The sequence below is a fragment of the Eptesicus fuscus genome, chromosome 10, assembly GCF_027574615.1.
Source record: "Eptesicus fuscus isolate TK198812 chromosome 10, DD_ASM_mEF_20220401, whole genome shotgun sequence".
Taxonomy (NCBI): domain Eukaryota; kingdom Metazoa; phylum Chordata; class Mammalia; order Chiroptera; family Vespertilionidae; genus Eptesicus; species Eptesicus fuscus.
Window position 1 is genome coordinate 75634532 of NC_072482.1, and position 12265 is coordinate 75646796.

The 12265-nt window shown below is 43.4% G+C and overlaps 1 protein-coding gene across 1 annotated transcript in view; it reads left to right on the top strand.

The window, feature by feature from the left end:
- Positions 1 to 276: 276 nt before the first annotated feature.
- The window catches only part of SLC2A12 (solute carrier family 2 member 12), a 49828-nt gene continuing 37839 nt past the window's right edge, over positions 277 to 12265 (top strand). The window contains 1 exon segment of the mRNA XM_054721772.1: positions 277 to 536. Within this exon segment, the coding sequence (XP_054577747.1) occupies positions 422 to 536 (115 nt within the window). The 5' untranslated portion in view covers positions 277 to 421.

Consider the following 12265-nt stretch of genomic DNA (forward strand, 5'->3'; position numbering starts at 1 on the left):
GTTGTGGGCCCTCACTGGCAGCCAGCGTTTGAATCTGCGGCCCTTTGCAAAGGTGCAGGAACCCAGCGCTGCCCCCCCGCGAATGGCCAGACTCGGGGGGTCTGAGCTCCCTTCCTTCCCCAGCCTTTTAACCCCTGGGCGCCGGCCCTGCCTGGGAAGGCCGGCGAAAACAGCGCCGGGAGGACCTGGCCCGCCCCCTGCCTGTGATAGGCTGCCTGGAATAGCAACAGCCTGTGTCACCGAAAAGGGCAAAGCCTTCGGAAATAGAAACAAAGTTGGTCACAAATCACATTGGCTTGGCCCGAAGTTTTTTTTTTTTTTTCCACCTTCTTGAGCAGGCGACCATGGGGAGAGTGACCACTGCTGTCACGGGGGGCAGCCGCGGTGGTTCGGCGCGGAGGGCCGGGCTGTGACTTCTACCATGGTACCTGTTGAAAACACAGAGGGCCCCGGGCTGCTGAACCCCAAGGAGAGCCCGGCCGAGACAGATGGCTGCGACAGAGCCCGCGGCGGCCGGCATCCTCCCTGGGCCAGAGGTAAAGCGAGGCAGATGGGCTGAGCTCGCATCTCACTGTGTGTGTGTGTGTGTGTGTGTGTGTGTGTGTGTGTGTGTGTGTGTGTGTGTATACACGTGAGCGTGTGCTGGGTGCACGGAGAGAAGGGGGCAGGGTCCGGTGGAAGGAGTGACAAGGAGGTATAACCTGACAATTGAAGTTCCACAGATTGCTGAGCCGGGTCCCACCGATTGTGCTGACAGTGTAAGGTGTAAATCTTTTTTTCGGGGCAAGATAGTCACGTGTAAACACACATGCACCCGCACACAGGCATACACACGTGTGTTTTTTTTCAGTTGTTGTCACAAATGGACATCTGTAACAAGTGGACATTTTTAAATCTAAGTAGGCTTCATGAAGTGGTTAGTTACATAATCAATGAACACAACTTTGTTTTTTTAAGTTCCCAGCATCTGTTTGTACTGAATTAGAGCTTTATTCTCTTCGGAGCCTAAAACCGCTGCTGCCTTGCTCCTGATTTCTTTAAACCCAGCCTTTTGAACTGAGGATTCATATTTTTTTCTTCTGGAGGTGAAATTTGCAGGAGTTTTAATTCATTTCAGTTATCTTGGCTACACCAAAGAGAACACCTCTCTTCCCTTCCACAGGTACAGTTCCCACACACATACTGCTTACTTGTAGCTGCCTCTTCCTATTCATTCAGTTTGTTCTCAAAAGGATAGAGACACATGTATGTGAAATGAAGTCAAACACAAATAATTCTCCCCTTCCTATTGCTTTCCTCAGCTCTGCTCCCCCTAACCATATAATACATCCCCAGGCCATATATTGGGATTTCATGAATAACCCAAAACCCCAAATGATACAAAAAGCATTCACCTTGGAGTGGCTCTACATACTTACATTTGCATTGAGGGTTTGTCTGCTCTTGGAGTTCAATCCGAGACCCTCTCACGGAGGCACAGAGGGACACCTCCTGGGGGGCTGAGAAACTGTCCTTCTTCCTTGTCCTGCTCCCTGCTCAGCCTTCTCTTGATTTCCCACTTCTAGTAAAAAATGAATAATATTTGAGGTCATCTTTCAATGGCCCAGTCCTCTCTGAAGCAAGGCTTTCTCTAAGTGTGTTCTCCTGCTCCCGGGTCTAAGGGCAGGCAAGGGAAACTTGTATTTGGGGGTGAAGAGAAAGAGTTACAAAAGTTCTCTCTGAACTTCTGCAAGATTGAGCTGAAGGGCAAGTTGAGGCTGTGACATCAACAAAAAGGTGATAATGATGACACAAAGAAGATGAAAAGAAACTTTTGCCTGGAGAGACCTCCACTGTAACAATTGAAAATTGACTATTTATGTTTGATATGGCTCTGAAAGCACAGTGGACTCTGAATAGGTTAAATAAGGTAAGATGTGTGTATATTTGCAAAGGTTGAATACATGCACAAAATGTAATTTAAAGTGCAACTGTTTATGTTTTTGAAAAGAAATGATAAGTGAATACTATAAATTATCTTTTATTATACAGAAGAGGAAGCCTAAGTGTTTCCCTAAAAGTTTAAATTAATACAGCTTTGATTTGTGCTGTGTATGGTTTATATTTTGATTAATCCAAACCTCTTATTATTACTTTCGTAATTTCTTTCTAAGTTGTAAACATCTCTTGGTACCCAAACATACATACGTATATAATGCATGTGTAGTACAGACTCACTCTGTGGTTTTGACAAGTTACTTAACCTTGGCTATTGGGATTATATTTTAGTTTGTTTGATGAAGATGTTGAGGCTTAAGAAATAATATTTGGCAAATATTCCTTTCGACTTCTTTATATTTTTAAACTTCCACAGTTTCATTCAGAGTATTTAAAATATGCTTACTAATTATCATACTATTCCTGCATTTGAAGGTGGTAAGTTTTTCTCTGAGTTATACAGTCCAGGATGAGATACTGAAAAGAAAAATAAAACAGAAGTCCTAAGCTCTGTGACTGCACCCCTTAATGCTATTCCACACAATGAAAAGCGCTGGCAGTTCTTCCCTGACCAACCCCTCTTAAACTGGAAAGAATGCTTTATTTCAATGACTAGAAGCTAATGAACTGAAATCCATTTTCAAAAATCTATGGCAAAAGTGGGTACATTTTTAGTCAATTTATCCATGTCCGTAGGCATGTTATAATTGGCTTTCTAGGGCAGGGTGGAGCTCAGTCTGAAATCCTAGTGCTTAGAGCCAACAACAGGTACAGGTGAAGTGAGAAACGTGGCCTTCTGCAGCATCACACCCAAGAAGGACCTGAGGCCAGAAGAGGTGTGGTTGGCCCAAGTACATGCAGTGGCTGGTGCTAAGCTGACTCAAGCCCCTCTTTACTGCCTCCTCCCCACCCCACACCCACCCCAGCACTGCCTTTTCTTCTCGGATCTACCCTAAACGTCCGAACCCAAGAACGATATTCACTGCATGGGTGCAGTTCCCAGCACGGCAGGTCCAGCTGCTGACACACCGGAGCCTTAGATCCCTAGGACTGGACTCCCTGATCCAGCAGAAAGGACTGCACTTCATGCTAAGACCCTTCTAAATCCCAGATGCCGCAGGCTGAGATTTAATAAATGCTCACTTCGCTAATCAGACAAATACTCTAAGGCATTTTCAAATATTTTTAAAACTGTGAACTCTTTACGAATGGAAGCTGAGTAGTACATAAGATACGTAATCATGGCCCACCTCGTGGAAAGAGGGAGGTGGGGAAGGGAAGGCCCTGTGTCCTGGCTCTCTCACTGCCCCTCCCCTTTCTTGTAGCCCTGAGCAGGCAGGCTCCTGGCTGGGGATCACACTGAGCAAACCGCAGGTCCATCACTACTCCGGTTAGGCAGGCCCCGTTTCTTTGGTTGGGGCATATGTACTGTGCCCCTACTGAGTATTGGGCTCCCAGACTTAGCTTCACTGGCCTCTTGAATTCAGTCTGGCCCAGCTTTCTCAGGCTTCCTTGGGCAGCCCCAGGGAAAGCCAAATGTAAGAGAGACTGGGGAGACTTTGGGGAACAAACTTATCCCCAGGGAAGAGAGTCAGGCCAACCAGCTTGACCTCATAACAAAGCTTTAAGTGTGAGAGAAGCAATACTATCAATAGACCAGTCCCTTTGGGAACCCAGGTTGGGGCCACTCCTAATTTTCCAGGCTTTCCATAAATTAAAATGTGAAGTGACAAAACCCATGGCAAAAATTATTATGTTTTTCATGGTGCAAAATACAGATCTTGTAACATAGAAACCCACACCTGAAACCTATATGAACATGCCAACCAATGGCACCGCAATAAATGTAATTTTAAAATCTCCCAGTGAAAAAGAAAAGGCAAAAAGTGGAAGTTTCTTAATCAATAAAGAGCATCTACAAAAAAAATATTGTGTTTTAAAAACCTATATTTAACAAATAGATGTCTGATCACAATAACAACAAATTGTTGTGTGTGGCTAGACATTCCCAAGGACGTGACAGGATTTATGGACATGTGAATTTATGAGAACGTACAGGCTCTTGTGTGTGGAAATACAAGCAGATTTACAGATAACCATCTCCCCTTCCACTTCAGTCACTTATCTTTCTGTCACTGTACATTTAACCTCACTTGGAAATCACATCAAAGCTCTAAGCTTGAGGCTTTTGATGACTACAAGGCCTGGGCAACTGGCTTCTCCAAAATCTAGGAAGGGAGAAGGCCCTAAACAAACATGGTGAGAGCTGTTTCAGCTCACCCAGATCTTTCTTTTTCTTTCTTTTTTGTTTTTGTTTTAGAATGAGTGGTATTTATTTGCATGGCATTAAATACCTGAGTTCTTGAGGTCCCCGCTCCCTCCGTCCAGCCAGGAAAGAAGTCCAGCTGTGTCTGTCCTTAGCAGAGCTGGATTAAAGCCCTTGCCCACAGTTTCGGGTCCATGTTCGCACACTCCGGTCCAGCACCAGGCTAGCTTAGCTTGTGTTCCCAGCTGCAGTCCACCAGCCCATGGGGTATGGGGTCCACTTGGCCCATGGCTTCTGGGACGAACTGCCACTGCCCATTGCTGCCCTGGTTGCAAGCCTCCTTAGTGTTTAGAAGATGCATGTGGGGGAAGGAGGGGGGAGGGGGAAGAGTCGGAAAAGGCACGGGTGTGATCTCAGGAGGGAGAGTGCACTGGCTCGCCCAGATCTTAAAGAGCTCTTGTTCCCCTTTAAGATCATGTCACCAAGAAGGGCAGAGAGGTTGCCACTTGGCACAGACCACCTCTTGGCTGTCACAGCAGCAGCAGACACACACTGGTGGGAACCTGTGGTGGCAGGTCCTGGAAAACATGAGCTGCCAAGTAGTGCCGCTGCCCTGGATTGACTGAAATGAGCTGGCAGACACCAGTGTGCATGAGCTGCTTTTACAGTCAGTGTCTCCTCTGATAGGTCCGTGGCCTGTGCCGGCTGTTAATTATTTTAAACATTACGCTCCTATCAGTAAGATTGCCAGCAGGAGCTGAGGCCTAGAGATCCCAGATCCAACATGCCTGATGGTCGCTGATAGGACCCTCATGGGAGCATTTTTTGTGTGAATTCTCAAAGGATTACTTCCTAGTGGTCTAGAGATCTTATAAAAGCCGGTAAGAACAGAATTCAAAGTACAATGAATCCACCCTGGAGCTGCCTGAGGAAATTTCCATTTACAGGTAGATATCAAAGGTAAATCAGCTGATTTTAAATTGCAATTTTTAATTGCTGTAGCTGTGCAGGCTTATATTTCTTGTTCAAGAAGAGTTAGCTCTTAGATCTGGTTTTGTAGGTGGCATTTTCTCAACAAGAGGAACCCAAGTACTATTTAGCCTCAGGGTTGAAAGAGTTCTGAGAGCTCCAAACCTCTATTAGAGTGCAATTAACTTGGGCTTCTCAGAGCCTAAGCAGCCATTTACTCAGATTTTATGAGCAAGAACTGGTTCTATAAGATTCTTAAATTGAGCGGAGTCTGGGCTCCCAGTTTCAGTTTTGTTGCTCATAAACAGTCTTCCCCAAGAGGATGGGTTGTTGACTAAAATAAGGGAATGAAAGCCATGTAAAAGGACACCAAGTCATGGTGATGAGAAAGAGGAAGCGTTGGAGTGGGCTTGTTTGCAAGGAATTATTCGACCTGTGGGGGTAGAACAATAAATTTTCCTCTTACCTTTCTAAGTTCTGGCTGGACTAGTAAATTAACAGGAAACAGGTTAACAGGAGAAAACGACCACCCTTATAACATATGTACCTACAGGGGCCCCAAAAGAACATGAGACTCGAAGACAGATGAGGCAGGTGAGGCTTATGTGCCATCTTCAGCTAAGGAGGGAGAGGGATCTTGTGGTTTGGGACATCATAGGGCAGGAAGGTAATTCATATGCAGATGAAAAGCAAATGTTTGGTAAATAAATGTTTGCGGGGCCACATTTAACAGTGGGACACAGAGAAGACTCTGATCCAAAGGGGCCTTGCTAGGTTCCTCTCTGTCTATCACACCTGGTTCATATTAGACTGTGGTTGGCTATGATGGTAGCTCTCTTCCTGAGTCAGGTCCTCTCTCTAAATCTTACTAGGCAGTTAGAAGGTCAAGGATTCCTAAACCAACGCCCCCGCCCGGAGTCTTTTCTAAAAAAATAACCAGCCTAAAACAATCAATATTCCAAAAGGCATACTTTGGGGTACCAAACCCTTTTACCCCTCAGACCAAAGACCACATAATAATTATTTCCCGTCTCCTATCTTCCCTCAAAAAGTACCCAATAATAGCTAACGGCACAAAACCTGATTCCCTCTCCCACCTCTGATGCTTCCCAACTTTGACTCAACTATATCATCTTTACAGTAAATCATACATTCATATGGGTGTGTTTTTTCTACTTTATTTAGGCTCAATTGTATCATTTTCCTTCTTATGTCACAGCACACTCATTTATGCATGTGCTAACTGGCTATGTCTCATGATACACTAATTTATTTTATACAACTTAAGTAGAAGTAATAATAAGACTAAGGTAACTTATCATGTTATTCTAATTTTAGGAGGTTTCCTTCTTTTTCAACAATGACTCACTTTATACTGTTCTGCCAAAATATCAGGGAGTGTTTATGAGTGTTTTGTTCCTTGAGTAAATCAAATGTAATTTACCTTTAAACGGCTACATCTCGTTGCCCTTGGAAACATTTGTTTCTTAGAAACACGTGTGACTCAGGTCTGCCTGGCTTTGTTAGGCTCTGGGAGTGTAAACTATGTCTGTATTATTTTACCCACAATGGTGTGCTCCTGCACACACCTGTTGCCACACTTTGTGGAAGTTGAAGTCAGGAGCTATGTGCAATGCTAACTTAGTAACCTGCCTGAAATGCTACCTCCGCCTCAGGTGTGCAAGGCTGTATAAGAATAGGGATGAAAGTTGCAATTAGAATCAATTTGAACAGTGAGAGAGCATTCCCAAGCTGGAAAAAAAAATGTTTTATTTCCATTGGGAAACAAAACTGTAGAAACCCCAAGACAAAATCACAAGACAATGTCCCATGCTATAGGCCTAATTATGCAGGTACTGCCAAAAACAAAGGAATTCAAGGATTTATAAAAAGGCATAATTGTTATGGGGGATACAAGTATCATTTTACAATAGTTGCTATCAGTAAGAGAGACTATTTCAAAGTTTTATTTCCCTGTTATAGGTTTTACCCCATTGTTGAGACTACACAAATCTTTGTTGAAGATTGTGAGCCAAGAACTTCCATTAATATTTTCACTTCTTATCTTTATAATAATCCAATGAGATAACATTACCCCCATTTCACAGATAAGGAAACTGAGACAGAGAGAGCAACAGCCATGCACCGGCTACTCTTCTATCTCATTTATTCTCATAACAACTTTATAATGTAGGTAATATTATTACCTTTATTTTAGGAATGAGGACACAGAGGAACAGGAAAGTTAAGAGACACATCAAAGTCTAGCTGGAAACTAATCAGGTGCTCTGATTCCAGACTGTTCCTTCTCCATTATGCCCAGGTGACTCCTAGAGAGAAGCAAAGTGACTTGGTCCAGGTAGCACAGAAATCTGAACCTCAGTATCCTAAATCCAATCCAAGGTTTTTCTCACTTGACCAACCATCCAGCACTGATGTCTTTAACTCCTGCTCTGTTCTGTGATCTGACCTGTGAATTGGGTACCCAGGTACACTCATTTCAGAACTTTTTTTTTGAACATATTTTATTGATTTTTTACAGAGAGGAAGGGAGAGGGATAGAGAGTTAGAAACATCAATGAGAGAGAAACATCAATCAGCTACCTCCTGCACACCCTCTACTGGGGATGTGCCCATAACCAAGGTACATGCCCTTGACCGGAATCGAACCTGGGACCCTTCAGTCCACAGGCCGATGCTCTATCCATTGAGTCAAACCGGTTAGGGCTCTTTTCAGAACTTTATTGAGTTCTAGTTTAGCTAGTTTCCTAATTTTACATGTAACGAACGTGTCTTCTTCTATAAGATTACAAGTTCCCAGGTAAAATATGTATTCTTGGATCTATCAGAGCTCTGAGTTAACCCTATATAAAATGCAAACATGGGGGTAATATAAAATAGGGCAGTAGCCTGGCTGGCATGGCTCAGTGGTTGAGTGTTGACCTGTGAACCAAGAGGTTACAGTTCAATTCCTGGTCAACGCACATGCCCAGGTTGTGGGCTCTATCCCCAGTGTGGGGCGTGTAGGAGGCAGCCAATCAATGACTCTCCCTCATCATTGATGTTTCTATCTCTCTCTCCCTCTCCCTTCCTCTCTGAAATCAATAAAAATATATTTAAAAATAAATAAAATAAAATGGGGCAGTAAAATGTTAGATTTTCAGACTCTCGTTGTGCATCCCTCGTTGAAAGAATTTTCACCAACTAGAGAAAGAGATGTTTCATAGCCCCTTAGAGACACTTCTTTAGAGGGAAGTTTGTTCCACAGTGCAATTCTTCCCATCCTGTCTTGTCATTATTCTTTCTCTTTCTATATCTCTTCAGGGATTACAATTTCTAAGATTCCAGCAACTTTGGGCTAGATGGGAAAAACAGTGTTCATTGCATTTTGGGACGTGAAATCAGTGTAAGAAAGGGCAAAGCCTAGAGGAGCCATTGAGTCAATGGAATGTGCATTCTAGAAGTTGTAGTTTTTCATGTGCTATTTTTGACAAGCAAAGGACCTACAGGCTGTTTAAATAATGCAGGAATAATGTCCCTTAGTCACAGTTAGGGGACCCCAAAAAAATTACTTCCTGAGTCCAACTGAGTCACACCAGAAAAATAACTTCTAAATGTCAGAAATTTGCCTAGTAACTGTGCACAGCAATTGCTCCTCCAGGTCTAAGAGAAGCTTGCAGCTGCAACTGGGCAGCTAGAATGAGGTCAGACACTGTCAGCCTAACAGCTGTTGAAACTCCCTTCTGATTTTCTACCTTTCCTACCTGGAAGCTAAAAGATTCAGATACTCACTTCTCGGCCTCTCTTGCAGCTAAGTTTGACCACAGATCCCACTGATTCTTTTTTTATTTTTTAATAAATCTTTATTGTTCAGATTATTACAGTTGTTCCTCCTCCCCCCCCCCCCCCGCCCCCCATAGCTCCCCTCCACCCGGTTCCCACCCTCTGCCCTTACCCTCCCCCTCACTGTCCTCATCCATAGGTGTACAATTTTTGTCCAGTCTCTTCCCACACCCCCCACACCCCTTTCCCCCCAAGAATTGTCAGTCCACTCCCTCTCTGTGCCCCTGATTCTATTATATTCACCAATTTATTCTGTTCATCAGATTTTTTATTTCACTTGATTTTTAGATTCACTTGTTGATAGATATGTATTTGTTGTTCATAATTTTTATCTTTACCTTTTTCTTCTTCCTCCTCTTAAAGAATACCTTTCAGCATTTCATATAATACTGGTTTGGTGGTGATGAACTCCTTTAGCTTTTTCTTATCTGTGAAGCTCTTTATCAGACCTTCAATTCTGAATGATAGCTTTGCTGGGTAGAGTAATCTTGGTTGTAGGTTCTTGCTATTCATCATTTTGAATATTTCTTGCCACTCCCATCTGGCCTACATAGTTTCTGTTGAGAAATCAGCTGACAGTCATATGGGTGCTCCCTTGTAAGTAACTAACTGTTTTTCTCTTGCTGCTTTTAATATTCTCTCTTTGTCTTTTGCTCTTGGCATTTTAATTATGATGTGTCTTGGTATGGTCCTCTTTGGATTCCTTTTGTTTGGGGTTCTGTGCGCTTCCTGGACTTGTAAGTCTATTTCTTTCACCAGGTGGGGGAAGTTTTCAGTCATTATTTCTTCAAATAGGTTTTCAGTATCTTGCTCTCTCTCTCTTCTTCTGGCACCCCCATAATTCGGATGTTGGTACGCTTGAGGTTGTCCCAGAGGCTCCTTACACTATTTTCATATTTTTTGGATTCTTTTTTATTTTTGCTTTTACGGTTGGGTGTTTTTTGCTTCTTTGTATTTCAAATCTTTGACTTGATTCTTCCAATCCTCTAGTCTGCTGTTGGATATCTGTATATTATTTTTTATTTCAGTCAGTGTATGCTTAATTTCTAGTTGGTCCTTTTTCATATCCTCGAGGGTCTCGCTAAATTTATCAGCCTTTTCTATAAAATTCTTGAAAAACCTTATAACCATAGTTTTGAACTCTATATCCAGTCATTTGCTTTCCTCCATTTCTTTCATTTGTGATCTGTTTCTTTGTCTCCACATTTTGGCTGCTTCCCTGAGTTGATAGAGTGGCTTTGTGTGCTAGGTGTCCTATAAGGCCCAGTGGCTCAGCCTCCCCAATTACCTGAGGTGGACACTCTTGGTGCACCCCTTTGTGGGCTGTGTGTACAATCTTGTTGTAGTTAAGCCTTGATTGTTGTTGGTATCACTGGGAGGAATTGACCTCCAGGCCAATTGGCTATGAGGATCAGCTGTGTCTATGCTGGGAGAACTTCTGTGCTGGAGACACCTTTATGAGACAAGACTTGCAAAAGCCTCTGTGCTCAGCTTGGATGGGGCGGAGTCTCAGGGCAGAGCAGACAGCAATGGCCTCCCATCAGCCCTGCCCTAAGAGGCCAATCCGGGTCTCAGTGTCCCGTGGTAATCACTGCAAGCACCTCTGAGAGAAAGCCGCCCTTGAGTTTCGCCCACTGCCAGACAGTCCACTTTCTCCCCGAATCAGTCTGGGTCCCCAGAGTCTCGCCCGGAACTGGAGTTCTGAGCAGTCAGGAGCTTTTGTCTCCCTCTTGATTGAGAAAGCCAGCTGCGTACTCAGTTGCCAGCCCTATCCACGCACGTGTCTCCGTACCTCTGCCTTCTGCAGCTTCTCTGAGTCTCAGTGTGCTTTTCTCTTTCCTTCTAGTTGTAGAATTTCCACTCAGCCAGCCTTCCTGTGGTTCTGGATGATGTCTGTTTTGTCTTTTAGTTGTAGTTTTGAAATTGTGCGAGGCAGCAGTTTAGGTGTTTACCTATGCCACCATCTTGGTTTCTCTCGATCCCATTGATTCTGGTTAATGAGACATTGGGGTGACCTTGTAGGGGAAGAAAAAACGTTTTCCTCAATCCTTTTAGGGTCCCACGCTGGATCTGAAGATTAAACTGACACAGACAGATTAACCCTTTGCACTTGGATGTTGAGTGTGACTCGACACGGTTAGCAGTAGAATAAAGGAATCGAAAAAAGCAAGCGAGTGCAAAGGGTTAACAGGAGAAAAGCAACCAAATTTCTTTAATACAAGTTTTATGAAATATGGGAGTCTTCATAAGGAAGTGGAGACCCAAAGAAATTGTTAAACCTGAGTATTTTTATGCCAGGTTTGGTGTAGAAATATGATAGGCGAGGGAGTATGAGTGAGTGTAGTAAACTGGGAGAAATTTAACAAGACCAGTTTGTTTAGATTCCTCTTGGCTTCTTTTTGGAGATAAGATCATTCCTTGTCTCCTAGTATAGGGAGGGCACTTTTTACAGGGTTTTATGAACAGCTTCAGGGGGAAGAGTGAGGAGAAGGCCAGAGGGACCCTCCTGCTTCTTAAACTCCTTCAGCTAAAAATATCCAATATGCCAAGATAGCATATTTTGAAGCACTGTGTCCGGAACTTCATCATCTTCCAGGTGCTTCTGGAAATTTCCTTTCCTGATAAAAGAAAAGAAGTCTTGCCCTGAGCCTTCTTCCATTGTCTCTTGCCTTTGAATCTGGTTGTGAGTGAATCTTATGCGTGATGCTGTGGCAGCCACCTTGCACCTACGAAGACAAGTCTGGACAAAAGCCAACCCTCCAAGGAGGTGGGAACAGAAGGATGGATAGGATTCTTGGAGACACCAAACTCAACTTGGTCTTCTCTCTAATTAAACAACAGGTGCCACGATGTTTTAAGCCTTTGCTTGTCAGGCTTGTGGTTTCTTGAAGTCAGAAATATCACCAGTGATTTGTGGGGACTGGGTACAGGGAATGCAGAAGATCTGGTTTTTGGCAAGCATGTTTTAAATACAAAGGCAATGCATGCATTCTAAGATTTCTTTTTACGAGAAACAAGTTTTGTAAAGCATCTGATTTCTGTTTTCTATAGTTTTGTGTTTTTTTTTAAATCAACTTTGAAAAAAGAGACTTAAGTCAACAACATCTAATGAATGATAAGAGTAAACAGAGGTGAAGCTGGAGCTACCTGAGAACCAACATACAAACAGACCTATAGAGACGCGGAAAGAGTGTGAGGAGGCTAAAAGCG